This window comes from Hakea prostrata, chromosome 2, assembly GCF_041222555.1.
Source record: "Hakea prostrata isolate BN-2017 chromosome 2, UWA_Hpros_2, whole genome shotgun sequence".
In the NCBI taxonomy this organism is placed as follows: Eukaryota; Viridiplantae; Streptophyta; class Magnoliopsida; order Proteales; family Proteaceae; genus Hakea; species Hakea prostrata.
In genome coordinates, this window is record NC_142601.1 from 63,519,318 (window position 1) to 63,541,613 (window position 22,296).

Below are 22,296 nucleotides of genomic sequence, written 5' to 3' on the forward strand. Positions count from 1 at the left end.
GTGTAAGCATTGCGACAACTTTTGCGTTCAAATGACTTGGAATGGGAACATTTATATATTGGAGATAGGAGTATTACATAATATAAGGTATGACATGTTAAGAATCCAATTTAAGCTCTCGTGATTACATCTGACACATGGGCAAGATGAGGTTTCATCGTGCACTGATGAAAACATAGAACGCTTCTGCAATACAAAACTACAACGAAGACAATAGAAAATCAAATCACCTGCTACTCTTCTCATAATCGTCATCATCATCACCACTTACAGTGACCAAGTTCGAATTAGCCACTACCACCAGATCCATATTTCTTTCCTAACATCAGCACCTGCAACTTATCATAACCAGAAAGCGCACCAGCACCAGCAACAGCACGTAGAATGTTTGCACCTGCACCCTTGAAAAGAGATTTTGCACCTTCTTTCTTAATGATCTGTTTGAATGCATCCAATGAACTCTTGTACTTGACAGCTTCTCCTGATGTCATCATCATCCTTCTTCTCACAGTATCAAAAGGGTATGATACCATACTTGCACCTATCGTGATTCCCCATCCTAGCAGAAAACTTGCTAGAAAGTTATCCTGTAACAATCAAATGAAAAACATATGAATTACTGAATTATATCATCTCCAAAAACCATTAAACCACATTTCAATTGTCTTCTAATGGAAGGAAATGCTCACTCACCTGTAATGCACCAACCAGCACCACCGGTTTCAAAGAGTCATACATTCCAAAGTAGAGACCACGGTATAAAGTAACCCCAACCCAAGAAATGTAAAATCCACGATATAGACCAGCAAGGCCATCAGACTTGAAGGTTTTCTTGTAGACATCAATCAACCCATTGAACTGCCTCTCCCCGCCCTTGTTGGACGTCTTAGCATCATTGGCAAGGCGGGTTCGGGCATAATCGAGGTGGTAGACAAACAGTGAAGATGTAGCACCAGCAGCACCTCCTGATGCCAAGTTTCCAGCAAAACATTTCCAGTAGCCATCTCTGTCCTTGTTAAAGTTGAATAGACTCTTGAAGTAATCCTTGAAGGCAAAGTTCAGAGCCTGCAGGAACATGATTCACCAGCATAAGTACCGACAAGAGAAAGTGAACTAGTATATATGGCTTTCAATCGTTGATTTTCCAGGCTTAATGAACTGATGACCTGTGAAGAGAAGTATCTAATAATGAACTAACCTGTGTAGGGAAATATCTAATAACATTAGCTGTATTGCCTCTCCACAGAGAGATGAAGCCTTCATCCTTGATTGTTCTGGCAAAACAGTTCACAATTCCTTTATAAGGCTCAGACAGACGGCCAGACTTAATCATTTCATCTTGGTTCTGGATCAAAAGCTTCACTCTCTCAATTGGAGCAGCTATTGTCTTGGAGACTGCAGCAGAAACACCTCCCATAAGGAAATTGACCATAAAGGCACCAGATCCTTTCTCTGATGGTGCTTGGATAAAGACATGTGATAGAGGTAATGCAACTGACTCGGAATTTGTTTGGCTTGATAAGAGCAAAGAACTCTGGAGACCCCCATTTACAAGAGTACCAGATCTATTAAAGATGCCAGAGTCCCTAGTGCCCTTGCTGGGAGCTAGCCTGGAGAAGAGATAAGACTGTCCATGTATCTTTTCAAATACAGAAGGATACTGTAATTTATCTTCCATTTTTTTTTTAACTCAAGGCACTGATCTGCAGAGAACCAATTATCAAGCATGAGGATCTTTTAATGACAACTCTCTACTCCCAAACAGAAGAGTACATGATGTCCATACTCAAAACCATAGTGGGCAGAAATCCAGGAAACATTCTTATATAGAATTTTCATTTCAAACATTCTTGGGTATTGTAAATTAACCCAAACTTCAACATGCTCGTACGTTTGGTGGGGACAGTTGTAAATTTACATGACATGTGTTTGGATCGTCATAAAAAAACAAGCATTCAACATGCTGTATGAGGCATTACGATGCTAAGACATCGAAAAAACTTCAGGATATTTTTTTGAACTGGGGAAAGGAGACCTGGTTTTAAATTTGGACATGAATTTATTATAGGTTTAATTAACTTGGGCAATACTTTCTGAGCTTATCATCCCTAATGTCACATCTCATCATGTCTCTTTTGTTTAGATCTCAGTTTTCTTACTTGTCTGGTTTAGAGGTCTTCCTAGGGGTGATCATGTACAGGTTGGGCCTTCACTGGATGGACTCACCTCATAATCAGCCAACTTCACAGACCTAATTTATGGGAAAAGGAGTTAGAATACGATTTAAATCACTCGGGAGATATAAATAATGAAAGAAGCAACACTGGGTATGTTTTTACTATCAGTGGCATTGCAGACTTGCAATCAGTTGAGTTTCAAACATATGAAGAAATGAACCTAGATTCGTTTTAAAACATAAACACAATAAAATAGATAGGGTTGACTTTAAATTCCATGTACAGACAGTTCTCACAAGAAAATTGTTTATTAATTTTTTGGTATTTCTTTTGGGTACAGAGGTTAATTTATTACTATCCATTTTTCTCATGAGTATTTATAATTTCTTACCAAGGGTTAAGAGGTGTAAGTGTGGATAGAAAAAAAATTGACTAAGCTATAATTATCTTCTTCTTCTTTCTCATAGTGAAGATCCATATAAGTGTTTCATTGCTCGAAAAAGTATTATTAACGATCAAGCACAAGCAAATGGGGAAAATGAAAGCAGAAAAGCAGAAAAACTATAGGTCACACTATATGTCAAAGCCAGAAACATTTTCTAGTTGAATGAACCATGCCATAGAATTATTTATTCCAATATTAAGACATGGTTGGCAAGTGTCTCAAATGTGACTGATCACAGGCATTGACCTTTGGAAAATATACCCGTGAACATTCCTTTGGGACTACCCTTGTTCTTTCCAAAGGGATGGTCTTGGAATTTTGCTACCATACATACCTTTCGGAACCCCCACCCACAAATACCCCTAAATCAAGCTCTGATAAAATGAAGATACATCAATAGTACAAGAGGTACTTCATGCTCCAATTTAAGAAATATTTGATTCAAAATCAATTAAACACACCATAATTTGAAGACTTGAGTGCAGAAGCAAGATAATATGATGAAATCATACCAGAACACGAGGGAGTAGAGAAACGGAGAGAGTAAAAACTCCTGGTTTGGAACGCTCGGAACGACCAATGAGACTTGGAAGAAGAAGAAGAAGCGTTTTAAGAAGGAAGAGAGGGAGAAAGACATTTGGTCAGATTACGAAACAAGACCAGACTCCCAAGTTCTTTTCTTAATATGAAATTGTTTTGAAAGTCTATATATCTTTTTCATGAATCGTCACCACTGACGCTAATGATGAGGGAGGACATCTTTCTTGACAATTTCATTTTATTGTATAAAATAATTGAAATTTGGAGTCATCTTTTACCACAAAAGGAAGTTTATTATTGGGCTATCAACTTTTACTCTATTCATCATTAAGTTGTAATTATCTACATATTATCTTAACCTTTATCTTAACCTTCGAGATTAGGATTTGAAGAGAAAGAAGACCAAGTCATGTAATGTGGGCTTGTAGTTCTTTACTGGGTAACCTCATAAGGATTATAAATATATATGTGTAGACAAAATTAGCCATGAAATGATCACACGTTCCTATGGTAAAATAGAGAAGAAGAAGAAGAAGGATTTACCAAACAAAAAACAGAGAGGCAAACTGGAAAGTTCCATTTGCGAACTCTGTTGTATGTTTTGGTTTTTGGGGTTCTAACATAAATATGACACTCTTAAGAACCTAGTTTAAGGACCCGTGACTACCATCTGACACATGGAGCAAGATGGGGTTTCATGGTGCACTGATAATTAAAAACATAGAAAGCGGCTAAAAAACAATACAAAACTAAAACGAAGACGATGGAAAATCACCTACTCTACTCATAATCGTCATCATCATGATCATCATGATCATCAACATTTATGAGCGTGCAAATTCGAACTAGCCACCACCACCAGAACCATACTTCTTTCCTAGCATCATTAACTGCAACTTGTCATAGCCAGCAAGTGCACCAGCACCAGCAACAGCACGCAGAATGTTTGCACCTGCGCCCTTGAAAAGAGATTTTGCACCTTCTTTCTTAATGATCTGTTGGAATGCATCCGATGAATTCTTGTACTTGACAGCTTCTCCTGATGTCATCATCATCCTTCTTCGCACAGTATCAAATGGGTATGATACCAAACCAGCACCTATCGTGATTCCCCATCCCAGCAGAAAACTTGCTAGAAAATTATCCTGTAACAATCAAATGAAAGACACATCAATTTCTGAATGGTATGATCTCCAAAACCATTAACCACATTTCCACTTGTTCTATGGATCACTACCTATTCATCACCCTTTCAATTATATTCTAATGGAAGGAAAGGCTCACCGACCTGTAATGCATCAACTAGTACCACCGGTTTCAAAGAATCATACATTCCAAAGTAGAGGCCACGGTATACAATAATCCCAACACATGAGATGTAAAATCCACGATACAGACCAACAAGGCCATCAGATTTGAAGGTTTTCTGGTAGACATCAATCAACCCATTGAACTGCCTCTCACCACCCTTCTTGGCAGCCTTGGCATCATTGGCAAGGCGGGTTCGGGCATAATCAAGGTGGTAGACGAAGAGCAAAGATGTAGCACCAGCAGCACCTCCTGATGCCAAGTTTCCAGCAAACCATTTCCAGTAGCCATCTCTGTCCTTCTTAAAGTTGAATAGCCTCTTGAAGTAATCCTTAAAGGCAAAGTTCAGAGCCTGGTGCAAAGAATAAGCACAAGCATTACAGGCAAAACAAATTGATAGCAAAGAAATGAAAAAGCAGGAGCAAGATCCGACAAGAGAAAGTGAACAACCATGTACTTAATCGTTGACTTCCAGGCTTAATGAACTGATCTGTGAAGGAAAGTATCTAATAGCATTCATAATGAACTGACCTGTGTAGGGAAGTATCTAATAACATTAGCTGTGTTGCCTCTCCACAGAGCGAGGAAGCCTTCATCCTTGATTGTTCTGGCAAAACAGTTTACAATTCCTTTATAAGGCTCAGACAGACGGCCAGACTTGATCATTTCATCCTGGTTCTGGATCAAAAGCTTCACTCTCTCAATTGGAGCAGCTACTGTCTTGGAGACTGCAGCAGAAACACCTCCCATAAGGAAATCGACCATAAAGTCACCAGATCCTTTCTCTGATGGTGCTTGGATAAAGACACGTGATAGAGGTAATGCAACTGAGTCGACATTGGTTTGGCATGATAGGAGCGAAGAACTCTGGAGACCCCCATTTACACGAGTACCAGATCGATTAAAGATGCCAGAGTCCCTACTGCCCATGCTGGGAGCAAGCCTGGAGAAGAGATAAGACTGCCCATGTATCTTTTCAAATACAGATGGATCCTGTAATTTATCTTCCATTTTTTTCACTCAAGGCAATGATCTGCAGAGAACCAATTTATCAAACATGGGGGATCTTTTAATGGCAAGCCCTCTACTCCCAAGCAGACAAGAACACGATGTCCAAACTCAAAGACCATAGCTGGCAGATATCCACGAACACATTCTTATGGAATGTTCATATCAGATCAATCATAGTTACAAAATCAATCAGGCAGTGTAGATTAAGCTAAACTTATTTAGGAAAGGGCAACTCACACTTGAAAAAGGAAAATGCAAAACTAAAAATGCTAACCCTATTACAACAACAAAAAGAGGCCTTCTCCCAACTAAATGGGGTCTGTTACATGGATGTTTTCCTTCAAATCAGCTTTGAATTGAGGTCACACTAGATATAAGGCCTAAGCTATGCATATCCTTTCTCACAACTTCTCTTAAGGTTAACTCTAAAATGCTAATCCTACCATCGAGTTCAATTAATAACAGCTCTCTTGTCAAATAAAAATAATATCGGACATAATACCAAAAGAAAATGCTACTTCCCATAATGTCTACTTCATCAAAATGAGACCAAGATGCTAAATTTTTTTACTCAAATGCTGGAAGTTTGGCAGTGACTCTTGTTATTTTGATGAGAAGCTACTGGATCATCATCAAAAGCAAGCATTCAACATCCTGACTGAGGCATTTTACGATAAAAAATTCAGCAAATGTTTTTGAACCGGAAGGATATGCAGGCCTGGTTTAAATTTGGACAAGAATTTAATATAGGTTTAATTAACTTGGGCACTAGTTTTTGGGTTTATCACCCCTCTTGTCGCATCTCACCATGCCCCTTTTATTTAGATCTCAGTTTCTTACTTGTCTTGTTTGGATCCATGTGGCCAAACACATTGAGCAGGGATAAGGTTGAGATTGCTGTTCTGTTACCATAATGAGCTGAATTATGGAAACCCATAAATTGGGTTTCAGAACAAGCATGTAAATGACTATTTTACTAGTTCCATGTTTAACTACACACAGTCCTACACTTTTTCCCCTGCTTTTTCTTTGGGTTTTTTTTTTTTTTTTTGGGGGGGGGGGGGGGGGAAATTGTGCTTGGGTGAACAAATAATATAAAAACCCCAAATAAGGGAGAGATGGGAAATAATAAAAGGGGTTGGGTTTAGGGGAAGGGGGAGGTGAAGGGAGTACACAAGGCAAGAAGTCGGGAGGTAGGACTAAACAAGGCTAAAGCCTAGGAAGAAGGGCTAGGAGACCAAAGAAAAGCAAAATCTAAACCCCAGGATACAAAATGATGCAAATTTCTTGGGGTGTCAAGAAGAGGTCAATGAGGCATATGGAGCTTGGAGTTGTGATGCAGATCCAGGACAACAGAGCCTTCTTTTGTTAGGAAGCAACCTAGGGGTGATACAAGTACAGGTTGGGCCTTCACTGGATGGATTTACCTAGTAATCAGCCGACTTCATGGACCTAACATATGGGCACAAGAGTTGAATACGGATTTTTCATTTTCAGTCTTTTAGTCAAGCCAATTGAACCAACTGTTTAACTCTAGTTCATTTTTAGTTGGTTGTTGGCCCAATTTAAGTCAAGTTAATAATTTTTTCAGTTAATAGTATGTAATTAGGGCCTTTCTCAAACTCTACGCAAGAGAGATTGGAGTCTTATTTTGGGTTAGCTTTTAAATTCTAACTTCTAGCAAGTTAATTCAAGAATTAGGAGGAGTCAATCTTAAGTCTATTAGGATTTTGTCTTGTAATGGCTGTTACAGCCCTATTTAAAGCCCCCATCATGGATGAATAGATTGGGTAGTATTTAGTAAATTATTGATTTGTTTTATGAGCTATGGAAGCTGTTGCTTTATTTACTCCCGGGGAAGCCTAGTTTGTCTAGGAGTTGGGAGTTCATTATTGCTAGCTCCGGGACCTCTTCCATTGACACAGACAGATGGGCAATGTTATAGAAGCTTGCCAAGCTAACAGACCTTGGAGGTTCAACCAAGGCAGGAAGTCTGCCAAGTTCAGGGACCTCACTCCTTACTCCTCTTTTAATTTCTGGTTGAAGATCCGGCTTCTATTGAAGACCTGAACTTCATGTTCCCAAAGTTTCTGTTCATTAGAAACCCCAACCAATATCTGTCCAGATTCAGATCACCAAGATCTTTGTCCCTTCCATTAGATCCAAGTCAAATCTCCTGATTCCCCCTCTAGACACTTTCGACTCTGGTATCCTGATTTGCCTCAACTAATACTAAAAATTAAGAGATTTCACAATTGGCAAAAATTCACATCAATACTTCCAACAGGACTGCATATCATTTCCTTAAGCCCCATCCCTGTCTGAAACTTGCAGACCCTGAACGGTCCCTCCCCTCCTTGACATCTGAAAACCTATTTGGTTCTGATTTTACTAAGATCCAGGAAGCATTAGCCCTTGGTTGAGTCACTCAGTCCAAGGTTACCCATTGAGTCAACATCAAAGAAGATGGCCTTCCAGGTCATGTCAAAAGAGTGAGAATGGGAGGTCCATCTTCAGAGATTTCACTTCATCCAAACGTGAGTAATAGCAGTCCCAGTACAAGCTTACTGCCTTACTGCTGGTGTCAAAGACTGTACTATGCAAAAAACTGCTACCTAACCAAAGTGATTAAGTGGCTTAATATTGAAACAGATGGAATCTAAGGTTTTCTTCCAAATAGAGAGGAAGAAGGGATAGGAGAAAGATAAGTGAGTGCTTAATCCCCAATTAAAATTCCAACAAAGGGCACAAACATGGGAAACAGGGGTTGGCAGTGGAGGAGAAATAAGTAGGTGGGAAAGCAAAGACGAAGAGATCTCTAAATTGTTAAGCCTGTGGTGGGAGTGTGACCTTTGAACCAGAAAACGGATGACCAGGTGACAGAGGAAGCATAGTTTTTGACAGAATCCCAAGCGGAAGAATTATCATTAGTTATTTTACTTGCTAATTTCTGGTGCTAATTTCTGGTGCTTGTGTGTGACAGAGTTGGACTCTGGTGCGATTCTCTGATGTTCAAGTCAGAATTTGGTATCCATACAGTTTGAGAACAATGGGAGAGCAGTTGTGAATGGAACAGCATGCGATGTTGTCTAGTTGCCTTGCCTGAAGCCATCATAGGAAGAATCTTAAAATTAAACAAAAACATCAACGATCATTCTTAATTGTCTCCGACAACATCACTAACACAAACTGTGAAATGAATCTCTCACCTCTCCCATTAATCTATGAATAAGAAAAACCAGATCTTCCAGTATAGTCTCAAAATAGAAGACCTGCAAGCGATGTGCCCTATCTGAATGGAGGAGATCCTAATCTGACAGCTAGGCGTGAGTTGCATCTGATCTCAGATCTAACAATCAAATATTGTGTATATATAAAAAGCGCCTTTGTACCCCCCAAAAAAAAAAAAAATTGTGATCCAGTGGTCGATAATTAATAAACACTCAAAAACTTCAGCTTTAGAAAGAAGGCTGTTGGTTACGCCGGTGGTGCGTTTCACACGCAGCAAGCCTGCAAACCTACCCGATTGTAACAATTCAGTAATGAAAACTCTTGATGTACAGATTACCGGTCTTCAGAGTTAACTAGTTAGGTTTTTCTATATAAATACTGATTTACTTCTACTTTTCAAGCTCAGCAACACAAGTCGCAGAAAAGAACAAGAAAACGTATATGGTTTCTTAGGGGGAAAAATACACATATACAGATAGAAATGCAACCACTCTCATAAAAAACTGCAATCAGATCACATCCAAAATGCATCAGCTATGGTTCAATGGCTAATATATGTACAGGCTCCTCGGGTGAGTAGGAAAATTCAAACCATATCCAAAAATACAAAAGCTAGTGCTTCAATAACTGTCAAGTCGCTCGAAAAAGTATTATTAATGATCAAGCAAAAGCAAAGGAGGAAAATGATAACAGAAAAGCAGAAACTATACTAGGATCTCACTGCATGTCAAAGCCAGAAACGATCAATGAACAATCACAGAGTAATACGCCTAGTAAAATGCCTGAATCAAGCTCCAATAAAATGAAAATACATCAACATCAAAAACAGAAGAGGTACTTGGTGCTCCAATTTAAGAAATACTGAATACAAAATCAATTGAACACCTTAGTTGAAGGTTGCAGAAGAAATAGTACGCACCAGAACACGAGGGAGTGAAGAGTGTGACAGAGAAATGGTGGAAACAGAGAGACACCCGCCCTGAGAGTAAAACTCCTGGTCTGGAACGACCAGACCAATGACACTTGGAACACGAACGAGCATTTTCACAGGAAAACTAGCTCTCGATGCTTCCAAAGGTTTCTGTTTTCTTTTCTAATGCGAAATTCATTTCGAAGTCTTTAGAAAGATTATAGATAAAATTTTCTTCGCAAGTCGTCATCGATACGATACAGTCCAGAAATTCATTTGTTCATATCGCCTCTCTCATTGTACGTCTGTACCTCCGATACGCCACACCGAGACAAGATTGAATCGTGTTTCTATTCTTTAAATTTCTCTCTTTCCTATAACTGTTTTCAATTTATCTTCTCAATAACAATCAACAAAAAATAAAAAACTCCTCCTATTGTATCACGGGGTGATATTATCTTCTCATATTCTTAGTATTCTTAGTGCGTATTTGGAAGTGGTCTGTTTTTTGAGAATGACTTTTTTGTAAAAATTATTTTCTAGCGTTTTTACAAAGAATGGTGATCTGAGTACAATTTTAATCGTTTGATAAAATTTCTGCTGAGAACACCTGAAACGACAAAGATTTTCTTTCTTGATGAAGGAGTTAGAAGTTGCATGTGATAAAGTTAGGGTTGAGTGTTCCTCTTTGAAGTAATTTTTATGAATTTTTTGTTTTTGAGAATGATAAAATAAGTCAAAATTATTTTGCAAAAAAATTTCTTAGACAAGAAAATTGGGCCGGTTTGTTTTCCAAGAACGAAATAACGAGTCATTATACCAAATGCTTTTTAGTGTTATAAGAACGAAAGAAAGTCAAAAACAAGGCAGAAAGACGCTTCAGAGGACATCAGCCCGCAAGTATATGAGCCAAGACTCGGTTAGATACAGAAGTCATGAGCCAACCATAACATGGAGGGTGAAACGCCAAGAATTGGGGAAAAGGGCACAAACTATGCCTTTCATATCAGCAAATTAGGAGTGGAGTTGTTTAATGGGAAGCACAGCAGCGATGTCAACATTGATTAAAACCAGGGGAGATGGCATCACATTCATTGGAGACCAAGCAGAAGCCATTAGCAGGACAAAAAGGGCGAAGGCCAGAGTCGAGAGACCATACCATGTAGAGGAATGTAATTCGTATATTATTGAGTGTAAAGGTACGTATGTATTTATAGTAGTACATAGGAAAGCATATGCTAATATACATATAGCACTACACTGTTGGCATATATAAACTCCTTATCAGATTAATTGGTAATCAATGTTGATTTAAAATGAATCAGAAAGCTATGAATTCTCCAGAAGCTTTGGCTGCAATTCAAATAACCTCTTTAATCCCAGATTCTTACATATTCCAAAAATGGATCTGGGTAATGGGGATGGATTTCTTATGATACACAGAACGAACCAAAGAGTCACCTGATCTAAAGCCACCCAAGATTGATTTATATAGCTGAATATATAAACTGAATTGAATTTTGCGACTGTTTATCCAAAGGCTAGATCAAATTTCTAAGTTCTAGTGAACCTCAAGGAGTTGTTCAATTGGTAATCACCAATGTCTCTCATCGTATGAGGTTAAGAATTCGATTTTCCTAGGGACTAGGGGTGAAGCCCTACATTACATTTAAATTATATATGGAAAAGCTATCATCCTGAAGATGTAGTCAATGTGTGCAAAAGCTAGCCTGAGCAAAACAATGTGCTTCTTTCTTAAAAATTTGGTTGTCAAATTTTTGTTTGGATTTGACGATATTATATTTATTAGGAGGGAAGACTATTACATATATCACCAAGAAGAATCAACCATGACCTCTTTACTAGGTGGCGTTATTCCTTGCTAATCGAAACAACCCTTAGATGGTTGTTGAATATTATGATTCTTAATAATTACTTTTCTGTCATGTTTTTTTTATTAAAGTGATTTCTTTGTAGATGTCACCTATCACAAAAGGATCCCATATTCCCTTGTGAAGCAAAATGTCCCAAAATAGGACAACAATGGAATCATTTAAAAAATATATATATATCTTACTATATCACTTGAGCACATTCTAATTAACCCAAAACGTTTGAATGCACATCAATTAACTCTATAATTATCTAGAGGTTTTTGTTATCCCTCACAAAATAAGACTAGATAAGAATCTAAAGGGACTTGATTTTTTAAGTGCTACTCTTCATATAGATAATCAACAATATCAAACACTTTTTGTACTTTGGGACTTAAAAAAAGAGCTAAGAATGAATTGGCTAGAGAATTAGGACCAAGATGGGTTCTAGTAAATTGTTAAATTGATTATATCAAAATCCACGAAAATAAATCTAAAATCAATAAAAAATCATATAAATTAAGGAATCTAAACCCTAGTTTTTGGTCATGATTTATTTTATGTGATTTTTCAAATACTATCTAATATGGGTAAAAATATAATTTCTTTAATTCCCACTCCCATTCAACTTTAAATATAATTACTACGGACCATTTGATAATTCACCAAGGTTGTGTTTTTTTGAAAGATGTGGAAAAAGAAAAGGTGAAAAAAATAAACATGTGGTCTGGGTGAATGAGAAGAAAAAGAAAGGTAATGATTTCGTAGAAAAATACTAAATATGGTATCTATTTTATTACTTTTCACATTTTTTTACAAAATTTCATCTATTTTATAGGATTTTAAACAAGTATGAAGTAGAAAAGTTAGCCTAACATCTCAACAGACTACCAATTTTTCCATTCTAGTAAACCAAACAAGTCACAGTTCTTGGTTTATAAAATTTTTTTTTCCACACCACCTTTATTCTAACAAACAAACAATGTCCAAGTATTTTTGTTTTGAAAAATGCAAGAAATAATATTGCATATTTTTAAAGTAGAAACAATTTTTTAGACGTTTGATAAAACTTGCTTTCGAAAATAAAAAATTTAAAAATTATAATAAAATATACGAATTTACATCCCTACTTGCAAATCCGACTCGTTCTAACCCAAGTTAAGGTATCTCAGCAGTCAAAACGGGCTGACTCTGCTGGCTGGGCGGTTTCCAGATTAGCCCTGATCACCATTAGTTTTCTGGCACGTTGTTTTTGTCCTGCCAGAGAAAACATGAGACGTATACTTTTTTCTTTTCTTTTTTTTTCATTTAATTTTCCTCACTTGAACCTTTATACTTCATTGACTCTTGGGTTTTTTATTCACCTCAGACCAAATCTTTGGGCATAAAGATTTGAACCCTAGTCTGGGCTGCGGTAGAAAGTCTGGCTCAGGCCAGTGTCAATATCTGGTGGACAATTGCAAACCCCAATGGCATCTTTACACCCCATAAATACAAACTCCAATGTCGATATCTTTTGGACAGTAACACGAACACTTGTCAAGCAAGCCCCAAAACTACTCCAAAAATCCCGATATGATAACATATTGGAGGGACCCTTCAGTCCTTATCCGCCACATCGTCTTTTTTCAACGCCAAAATTCTCAGTGCCGGGCACACCAGAGAGATATTTAAGGGTTATTGCTATTACAAGCACCGACCTTCTCCATTTATAGCAGAATCATCAAAGAAAACTCTGAGAAGAGAAGAGAAGAGGAAAAAGATTCATCCAGAGAAAGAAACATGGTTTTGCTAGACCAGCTTTGGGATGATGTTTTTGCAGGTCCTCACCCTGATCAGGGCCTCGGCAAGCTCAGGAAAGTCAAGCCCATGCCCTTAACTGGAGGTATTATCTCTGTTCTTCTTTTTAGTAGTTCTTAGCAATTTAAGTATTAGCTCTGGATCTAAATAAGCTTGTATATATACGTACATAGATGGTGTGGAAGGAGAAGGAAGCAGCAACTACTTGCGATCGTTGTCGCTGCCGGCGACCCCTCGCACTCCAGCAACACCAGGAACGCCGTTGACACCTTCTTCTGCTAAGAAAGAGAACGTGTGGAGGAGTGTGTTCCATCCAGGAAGCAACCTTGCCACCAAGAACATCGGTGCTGCTGTCTTCGACAAGCCCCAGCCCAACACCCCAACTATTTACGACTGGTTTCATACTTCTTCACCCTCTTCTTCCCCAAGACCAAGAGCCAAGCCGTCAGATCCAGATCCTTCCTGCATGCATCAGTAGATCTATGGATTGAACGGCTTGGATCAGATTTTATTTTTAAAAATCGGGATCATGATTCATGAATGACTTCACTCTTGTGTTTATGTGGTTGCAGGCTTTACAGCGATGGCACCCGAAGCAAGCACCACCGCTGAGCAAGTGTGATCAAGGGGCTTACACCGTGATGTTGCCATTTGTCACGTAGGATGGTGAAGTATAAGTAATATTCTGTCTGTTCTGTTGTGTACATAAGTGTTTGTTTCGTCGTTCGTACTAGGTAAGTAGGTGGTGCGTCGTGCTTGAGTTGGTCAAACTCAATAAAATGGTGTGTTCACCACTAGATGCTTGCGCTCAGCTTATCGCTGTAGTGGATCCCGACACGTGTTGTGTAAACGTGTGGGTTAGTGTAAGGTGACCTGCCTTTGCAGGTTGAAGGAGATGCTCTGTCACATCTATGCCGTAGAAAGTTATCTATATAATAACACGCTATGTTTGTCTGTGATCCTTCATATACTAAACAGAAGTGATGCTTGAGTATTTCTACTTTTATCAGGATAAGGTCATGACATTGATATGGTTAAGCCTATATTGAAACAACAAACACAATAGACAAAGCTTTTAAGCTAAAAAAATTACTTACACATTCTCTCTGAATATGGGGAAAAGAACAACTTACAATATTGGTGGCTAGCCGAAGAATTCTTCTGCTGGGAATGGTTGAGATGACGGTGAAGTCGGTTATAATGGGTTAAGCGGAGCATAGAGTAGTTCTTTGCTTCAACAGTAGCTGCTTTAGTTTCTTTATCAATTGAGGATTTGAACGAATGTACTCTTCAAATGACTCCCTCAAATTTTGCAGCACCTTCATGTGGTCTTCATCCGGACCCATGTTCAGTAATTTCGTGAAAAGTTCCTTCCATAGATCAACTTTCCAATACCTGACAGTGAAATTAATCTAGACGATTAGTGGTTCTCATCCATGCATGCAAAACCAGATGAGTTGTGAAAGCTTCATATCTTTATGAAGATCTCTAATGGAGCAAGGCTGACGTTGAGTTAGAGTTATACCGCTTTAAAGATGATTTGGGTTGGTAACTATAGCTTCCATTCGAAAACACCTTTTGAATTTCCATGTATGACCCATGGAGCATCATATGAACAATCACACAGAGACCGTATGTGTCAACCTGGTGTACCAGGCATTAAAACGACGTCAGTGTAATAAAACTGTTGTGCATCTGAGTTTTGCAAAAGCAACTGTATGCAATGACTCACCTGAAACTTCCATGGTTTATTTTCCTGCATCTCAACACATCGAAAGCCAGACGTCCGACAATCTCCCTCAAATTCAGTGCCACCAGGGAAAAAGCTTACGTCTATGCCCCTTCCCCAATCTATAAGGCAAAGACCCTGCATCACAATATACTGACCTGTCAGAATACGCATGTTTCAAACCACAGCACTCAAAGATGCAACAATAAGTAACCTGATCGTGCCAGGCACCGGTTTGGTTGGGAAACTCTTCTTCAATTAGCTCATCCCTGACCAATGAAAGATTGAGGAAAGTATGAATCATCCAATTCAAGAGAAAACTGGCATCCCATTGGAGCAGTATAAAAGAGCATCCAACTGAAGCAGTATAACTAACTTCCTTTTGATTCTACTGGTATCAATTGCTGAACCCCCACATGAGTCAGGGGATCAGCATGGTATGAGGGTCTCAAACATAGTATAAAGACAAATCAAAACTTTTTCTCCTCAGTCTCAGTTATGCTGCTATTTGGAATTTGTTTCTGAATGAGAAAAATGGATCTAAGAATTGATATACCAACTACTGTTTAACTTATGATCAATTGATCTAGTTTAAGACAGTCTTTAATAATATCTCATTTAATGATTTAATCGGTTAATAATTTTGCAAGAAAGTCTATTACTGGTAACTAGATCGTTGAAGTAGTAGTGCCATAAGTTGTGCATACTTTGCTAGCATTAGTCTGAGGAAACAAAAGCAACTTATGGCAAAGTTGAGTGCATTGATGAGGGAACAGATTTTTCTTTATAATTTGATCTAGGTTAAGAGCAACATAAATGGAAGAGTGGAAGGTTAAGCACATTAATGGGAAAAGCAGTCTACATAGGCAGAAGGTTCTGGTTTTCTGCTTTCCTAGCTGTTAATATGGGTCATCTTGTACATGGTAATGACATGAAGTATATGTTCATAAATCCTCCATTACCTGGCATAGCGAATAAGCAAGTTATCAGGTTTGAAATCACCATGAATGATGCTGGCGCTGTGCAAAATTTCAAGCATATGGAGCATTTCTATGGTGTAATAAATGCACAACACTTCATCCATGTTATGGCCAGTAACTACATAAGAGTTTATAGCGTCCTGCATAAGGTGCTCATATAAAAACAAGCTTGATAATAGAATGAAAGATTAAATGAGAGTATAAATACAAATGCACCGACCTGAAGTGTTCCATGAGTTAGGTAATCACACACTAGAATGCTACAATCAGAAAAGACATGTACTCTCTCAGCAAAGCCAAACTTTGGTCTCTGAAAAATGAAAGAATAAAAATAAGCAAGGATGGAATGACAACCAGATCCCTCCTTGATGAAATAAACCTGAGAGATGCCATACTTCCTTGTCCGCTATGCGATTGTCCAGTTGCCGATACATGTAAAATTCGAAAGCAAAAGCAGGCTTTTGTATCTGCCACAGAGGTTTTCACAGGTGATAATGCAGCATGCATCTCCATAATTGAACTCCAAGTTCAAGAAACAAATGAACACAAGTACCTTCAAAGCAACAACAGCATCAGGGTTACCATTAAGATATGCTTTGTATACTTGAGCAAAGCCACCTTGACCAGCACGGCCTATGATCTGGTATTTCTTTCCACCTATGGAACCAAAAGTACATCTACAGAGTTAAAATTACATACACTTTATACCCCTGTAATTACTTAAACAAAGTTCTCAATGACATTCACTTTCTTCCCTCTTATTTTCTTGTTTTCTTATGTGGAGAGAAGGGGGGAGCAGGGGTGGTTCAATAAATTCCAAAGCAAAACCTAGCGGCAATATCTTGTCACTGTAACAAAATGTAAAAAGCTTTCTTAGTTCTAGAAAATACAGTGCTTGGCCAAAACATTCAGCATGTAGAGTTGACAATTGAAGGAGAACCATCAATGTGACAACCTTCCTCTGACTATATTTTTTACAAATTTTCTTTTTCCTAGCCTAGTGATTTGTTGGCATGTAGCTTCTAAAAATTTGCAACGGCTGAGGTAGATTCATCAAACCTTTTTTTTTTCCCCACTTAGGCTGAGGTTGTTTGCCATGAATAAAAAAGAAAGAAATTCATAAACAATATGGTTTTCTTGGCTTCCTAGAATTTCAGACAACTGTCACATTTTTCTTGCACCATCACACAAATTCTCACTGGGAGGACAAGAAAAGAAGTGTTTGAAAAGAAAGTTTCAATTGAAGGAACAAAAAGAAGAGAGGAATGGTGAGCGGGAAAAACAAAGGCAGCTTTGCTGCAGAGTCAGAACGCTGGAAGTGAGAGATCAGAGTAGATTAAATTGCTGCTTCCGAGATTCAAGTTATATATGGGTTTGCAAATCCACAAAAACCAGAGCAATAGAGGTCTTTGAGGAATTGGATTCTTATTCAACCATATGCAATGGAATTGAAGGAAAAGAGATTTCAATCCCTCTATCACACACACATTTGTTACCCTATTGTTACTTTCTTATTTTACTATTAGAACCACAGACAGCTAATGAATAATACTTTTCCATTATTTATTATTTGATAGATAACATTTTCATTAAGCTCAATTGTTATTGCAACCCTATGTAGATGTAAAATGCCTTTATGACATATTTCTTCCCAGAGAAAGGAAAAGCACTTGGAATGGAGGGAGGGTGGTAAGAGTTCAATGAAAAATCTTCCAAAGGAATTTAGGACTTTTATGTCATATATGCCTAGCCCCGTAGGAAAGATTTGATCACTTAGAAGTGAAAGGAGATTGCAGCAGAAAACAGTGGTTCTTTCATAAGTGAATAAAGAACCTTGATAACCAATGCAAAATTAAGCTAATGAAGAAGGCTGGAGGGGTCATAGATGTGAATCAAACTAAGGAGGTACCCAATAAGACTAGGGAATCTCCAGACACAAAGCAAGAGGGTTAATAGAACAAAACTATCAATCATTAAAAAGAAGGATTTGGAGTATGGATGATGTAAGTAATTTAAATTAGTACATCTCAATTTGGCAGTGATTTCCCACTCCAATATATCAGTACTACAAAATGTATCAAGTTTGGAACTTCTAGGAAAGCAAATTCCCTGTCCTAGTAAACCCAGTATTTGTCATATATAAGCCAACCAACAAGATTTATTACAACTGAAAATTTCAGGAAAGCAGACAGAAATTTTGCCTCAAACTACAAGGAGGGGGGTGGGGTGGGGGGAGAATGTGTCACTGACCAATTTTGCCAAATTATTGGTGAATTTGCAACTGTAATTGACCTAGGCCCCATTCCCCTCTCAGTAATGTCATTAGAAACTTACTCAAAAGGTGTATGTTAAGAGAGAGTAATCTTTAATGGGAAACAAATTACAAAATACAACATTGAAAGTTCAGCCATACTAAACAAATAAACCAATAGTAGACTGGGAACCTTTAGAGTAATAAGAATATTACCTATCTCAATGATCTTATTTCTTTGTAGTGAAGACAATGGAACTTTTCCTGAATAATTTTTCGTACTTTCATGGTATCCCTGGAAAATATTCAGAACATGGTTAACTTATAAGTCAAATGAGAAACCATCCAAAAAGATGAGTAACTTATCTCACACTGTACTTCAATATCTGCTTCTTCATCTTCATCAGTACACTTTTAATTGTGGAAACTGACCATGGATTTATGAAATCCTTAGCAGGATCAACAGATTCCATGCAATCAACCTACAAAGGTGGTCTCATTGTTACCAGAAAATAAAAAACAAAAAACAAAACACAGAAAAAGAAGAAAGTAATAGCATAAGAGGCAACAGTTCAATAGAAAAACAGTTGGAAAAAGAACTAACAAACAAACAAATATCTCACTCAGCTATCTTGAATGTTTAAAATCAAATGTTTTTGTGCTGATATGTTGTTTAATTGTTATTATAAATGATTTTATTTCAAGATCTTCTGGTTTCTTCGATCATGAACAGCTAGAGAGTTTACAAATGCCCATTGCAATTTCTTTCAGGTTGTACATCACAGCAGTCATTGTCCTACATATGATATTATGATGTTTGTGAAATAACTTATTGGTTGGTGGTTGGCTAACAACACCACCTGAATAGTCTATATGATAATATCGTCAGTTTCACATGCAAAATAACTTGTTGGTTGGTTCTAACTTTTGTTGACTGGGTTGAGTACTATTCACCTGGAAATTTATCAATATGTTGCAATCACCAAAACCAGTAAATATATAAGGACAGGTGGTGGAAGGATAAGTTTATTAACTAATTCCTCTTCAATGTCCACATGTACAAGAGGTGGATGGCTAAAAGTAGAATGTCTTCATTGCATAAACAAAAGCAGTATAGTCTCATGCATCAATGATTTCACCTGATATAATCACTACAAGGCTTTGGATGAGTTGCCCAACCAATTCCATGAGCCTCAATCTCCATACAGAAACAACCAAACAATACATATATTTAGCAAACAATGGAGAGATGCTATCGAGAAAACAGTTAAACTAATAGGACAAATTGTATTATTTGATGTCACTTTTAAGTCCAAAAATTTTCCACCAGTAATGATAAAGGATAATTCTCCCGAACAAGTGAAAAAGATGTCTATAAATCATAAATCATTGCAAGTATCTGTTTGATAATGTGTCTGAAGGTGCATCAAATTAAGAGTCAATTTTCACCAACTAAAAATGGTCCAGCCATGTTATTTTGGGTCATTTCAGTTCCCACAACCATCAACAATGAGACAATATCATCTAAAGTAATTTCATAGCAGCTGTGCTTGAAAGAACAAAACAAAAATGAATGTCTGATATCATTATATCCTTGAAACTTTCTTTTTCCCTCTCTTAAGCCCTAATGAAGGGCACATATAAGTACATCGTCTGTTACACAAACATTGTAACTGCACAATAGAACAAAGGAGAAAGCTATGAGTTACATAACAGCGTCCCATAGTTTTCCCTGTCCATGAAATGATTTGAACTACAGTAAAGTTCAACGTATCAGAGTGCTTCAGAAATTCATGTCACAGCAATGGATTAAAATTACAGGTATGATGTGAACTGGGCAAGAAAACAAACAGCCAAGACTTACTAGTCGACTTCATATATAGACAATAAATAAATAATTAATTAATTAAATTAAAATAAAATAAAACAATTTTCACATGGAAAATAAATTATTTCTCATAAACAACATATTTGAGTCCCTGGTACAAATTCAATTTGAGCATACCTTCTTGAGGGAACAGGCATCCACTATAGCAGACATTCTGCTAACAAATAATGCCTCCGCTTTCTTTAGCCTCTCAAGAGGTTCAGCATTCCTAATACCAAAATAAATTTGAAAGCGTTATAGAGAAAAATAGAACACCAAACGAATAAAGAAAAAAGAAATGAACCTTGAAATGCCTATTTGATAAATTTCGAAAGCATCCACCAATTTCCCCTTCGATTCCAGAAACATTGCATAAGATTCATAGAGTAGGGAATAGCTGAGACAAATCCTACTATCCTCCATCATCTTGAAAACGCTTTCAAAGTCTTCAACAGCATCAATCTGCGGCATTCATTGATTCACGAATTATAATAGCGCATAGATAAGTTGCAAACAAAAGAGGGGGGGGGGGGGGGAAGGGAAAGATGAATAGGTTTTCTAGATGAAGGACTAACATATAAAAGGCAAATCTTTAGAAATCGGACATCGTTCCTGTACTGGTCATCATCCTTGAATTTGAATATACAGTCTTTGAGAAGGGTTTCAAGCTGGGAAAACGAATCAGCAGTTGAGCTTAAACCATCAAGTGCCTTCATGATTGACCTGACTCAAATTCAACCATCAGACGAAATGTGAATAATCTTTTTATACAAATTGACTGATTACTACGACCTAGATTTGTATGGATTGTAATGAAGAGATGGGTAGAGAGGTACCTTAGCCATGGCAAGAGGGGATCGTTGACGGAGGCATCGTCTTCCGAATCCCTGTGAAAACGAAGGGGGTTTCAATAATTCAATCTGTAATTTTACGAAATAAGCGAATAACAGGTGAATAAGTAGCATAAATTGTGAGAAATCATTGAACTGCGACCTGCAAGTGACCGCCATGTATTTCTTTCCTTCTAGAGTCGTTGCCTTCTGTGAAATGCTTCGCAAATCTCACTGTTTCTCTTCTTCTCCGTGGTAGAGCGGAAAGTCGACGGTGTGTCACTGTGTCTATTTTAAATTGCATTTTCCGAAGACAAATGAGGAGAGAAATAGAGCGGGACGATATGTTTTTGAATTGGCGATTTTTTTCTTTTGGAAATTTCAGGCCACCCCTTAGTTAGCTGTTAAAATTATTGCTACCCCTAAATTTTTTCAATTTATCAACTAAAACCTTTATACATGAAAATTTTCAACTAAAACTTCTGAAAAATTATATTATATATTAGTGATACGCAATGTTTCACGTGTCGCCCATATTCGGGTGTTGCTGACCGGTGAAACCACCGACTTTCTGAAATGTCAACGAAACATCGCCGACATTTAAAAGGGTTGAATGCAGTATTGTAGTGCCACTATTTCGAGGTTGTGGGCTTCATCCGGTGCTTCGGAAGCTTTTGTTTGTGATGAACGGGTGATAGAAGCAGGAACAGAGCCTATGGATCTTGAAGCAAGTAGGGGAAGTTCTTGGTTCTTGCAGCTTTTGCCCCCCGAACATGAGTTGGATTCCTCGTTGCCAAAAGAAGTTGTATTTTTAATTGATGCAAATGGTCACCAGCAAATACGAACATGGACAAAGTTAGGAGCTTTTGGAAAAGCTTCAAAAATTGCCAGAGAGAGAGCTCACATGTTTTTGCAGTGAGAGAGAGGGTTTTTGCAACGGGTTTTGTAGAGAGCGAGAGATCATCGGAGATGGGGTTTTGCAGCAGGTTTTGCAAAGAGAGAGATCGCTAGATATGGGTTTTTGGAGAGATCGTTGGAGATGGGCTATGGATTTTGTCAACGAGAGAGAGATTGGCGGTGGCAGGAACTCCACAAAATCGCTGGAATGTTGCTGCTAGCCCACTGTTTCACGCCTTCACTTGAAACGAGAGAGAGAGAGGGAGACTCGCCACCGTAAATTTGCAGCTAAGTCCTTCGATTCAACTGAAAATACTCAGATTGCCGACAAAGGGAGAGAGCAGTGAAGTTTTCCCGTCATCAAAGTCGGAGAAGGTGAAGAGCGGTAGCGGCAGTTCGATCTTGGTCGATGTTTCGCCGATTTCACGATTTTCCGATGATTTTTC

General features: G+C 37.9%; 4 protein-coding genes across 4 annotated transcripts; 1 reads left to right on the top strand and 3 right to left on the bottom strand.

The window, feature by feature from the left end:
- Positions 1-21: 21 nt before the first annotated feature.
- On the bottom strand, positions 22-3,274 carry LOC149025621 (ADP/ATP translocase-like). Its single transcript, XM_089145822.1, has 4 exons — positions 3,135-3,274; positions 1,199-1,703; positions 694-1,065; positions 22-587 (listed from the first exon to the last, which is right to left on the bottom strand). Exons 2-4 carry the CDS (start codon positions 1,676-1,678, stop codon positions 288-290), a joined length of 1,152 nt encoding a protein of 383 aa, XP_089001948.1. The 5' UTR covers positions 1,679-1,703; positions 3,135-3,274; the 3' UTR covers positions 22-287.
- A 498-nt stretch (positions 3,275-3,772) lies between these two features.
- On the bottom strand, positions 3,773-5,495 carry LOC149025622 (ADP/ATP translocase-like). The gene is made up of 3 exons (XM_089145823.1): positions 5,002-5,495; positions 4,451-4,822; positions 3,773-4,307 (listed from the first exon to the last, which is right to left on the bottom strand). The coding sequence occupies exons 1-3, from the start codon at positions 5,479-5,481 to the stop codon at positions 4,008-4,010; spliced, it is 1,152 nt and encodes a 383-aa protein (XP_089001949.1). The 5' UTR covers positions 5,482-5,495; the 3' UTR covers positions 3,773-4,007.
- A 7,683-nt stretch (positions 5,496-13,178) lies between these two features.
- On the top strand, positions 13,179-13,958 carry LOC149025623 (auxin-repressed 12.5 kDa protein-like). Its single transcript, XM_089145825.1, has 3 exons — positions 13,179-13,381; positions 13,470-13,692; positions 13,869-13,958. Exons 1-3 carry the CDS (start codon positions 13,279-13,281, stop codon positions 13,906-13,908), a joined length of 366 nt encoding a protein of 121 aa, XP_089001951.1. The 5' UTR covers positions 13,179-13,278; the 3' UTR covers positions 13,909-13,958.
- Positions 13,959-14,499: 541 nt separating this feature from the next.
- On the bottom strand, positions 14,500-21,293 carry LOC149025624 (protein kinase and Mad3-BUB1-I domain-containing protein). The gene is made up of 15 exons (XM_089145824.1): positions 21,117-21,293; positions 20,960-21,010; positions 20,699-20,846; positions 20,428-20,585; positions 20,262-20,352; positions 18,628-18,738; positions 18,473-18,551; positions 16,559-16,662; positions 16,401-16,472; positions 16,226-16,315; positions 15,988-16,145; positions 15,240-15,294; positions 15,029-15,163; positions 14,822-14,940; positions 14,500-14,691 (listed from the first exon to the last, which is right to left on the bottom strand). Exons 1-15 carry the CDS (start codon positions 21,131-21,133, stop codon positions 14,502-14,504), a joined length of 1,578 nt encoding a protein of 525 aa, XP_089001950.1. The 5' UTR covers positions 21,134-21,293; the 3' UTR covers positions 14,500-14,501.
- Positions 21,294-22,296: the final 1,003 nt, after the last annotated feature.

What these genes read in the sequence shown, in the direction of transcription:
- LOC149025622 (XM_089145823.1), bottom strand. Translation starts at nt 5,481, where the DNA reads ATGGAAGATAAATTACAGGATCCATCTGTATTTGAAAAGATACATGGG. An exon ending in TTAGATACTTCCCTACACAG is followed by an intron (nt 4,823 to 5,001) that starts GTCAGTTCATTA and finishes TCTTTGCACCAG; the next exon opens with GCTCTGAACTTTGCCTTTAA. An exon ending in TACTAGTTGATGCATTACAG is followed by an intron (nt 4,308 to 4,450) that starts GTCGGTGAGCCT and finishes TGATTGTTACAG; the next exon opens with GATAATTTTCTAGCAAGTTT.
- LOC149025624 (XM_089145824.1), bottom strand. An exon ending in TATCAAATAGGCATTTCAAG is followed by an intron (nt 20,353 to 20,427) that starts GTTCATTTCTTT and finishes TTTTGGTATTAG; the next exon opens with GAATGCTGAACCTCTTGAGA. An exon ending in TAACTCATGGAACACTTCAG is followed by an intron (nt 16,146 to 16,225) that starts GTCGGTGCATTT and finishes CACCTTATGCAG; the next exon opens with GACGCTATAAACTCTTATGT.
- LOC149025621 (XM_089145822.1), bottom strand. Translation starts at nt 1,678, where the DNA reads ATGGAAGATAAATTACAGTATCCTTCTGTATTTGAAAAGATACATGGA. An exon ending in TTAGATATTTCCCTACACAG is followed by an intron (nt 1,066 to 1,198) that starts GTTAGTTCATTA and finishes ATGTTCCTGCAG; the next exon opens with GCTCTGAACTTTGCCTTCAA. An exon ending in TGCTGGTTGGTGCATTACAG is followed by an intron (nt 588 to 693) that starts GTGAGTGAGCAT and finishes TGATTGTTACAG; the next exon opens with GATAACTTTCTAGCAAGTTT.
- LOC149025623 (XM_089145825.1), top strand. Translation starts at nt 13,279, where the DNA reads ATGGTTTTGCTAGACCAGCTTTGGGATGATGTTTTTGCAGGTCCTCAC. An exon ending in GCCCATGCCCTTAACTGGAG is followed by an intron (nt 13,382 to 13,469) that starts GTATTATCTCTG and finishes ATACGTACATAG; the next exon opens with ATGGTGTGGAAGGAGAAGGA. An exon ending in ACCCCAACTATTTACGACTG is followed by an intron (nt 13,693 to 13,868) that starts GTTTCATACTTC and finishes ATGTGGTTGCAG; the next exon opens with GCTTTACAGCGATGGCACCC.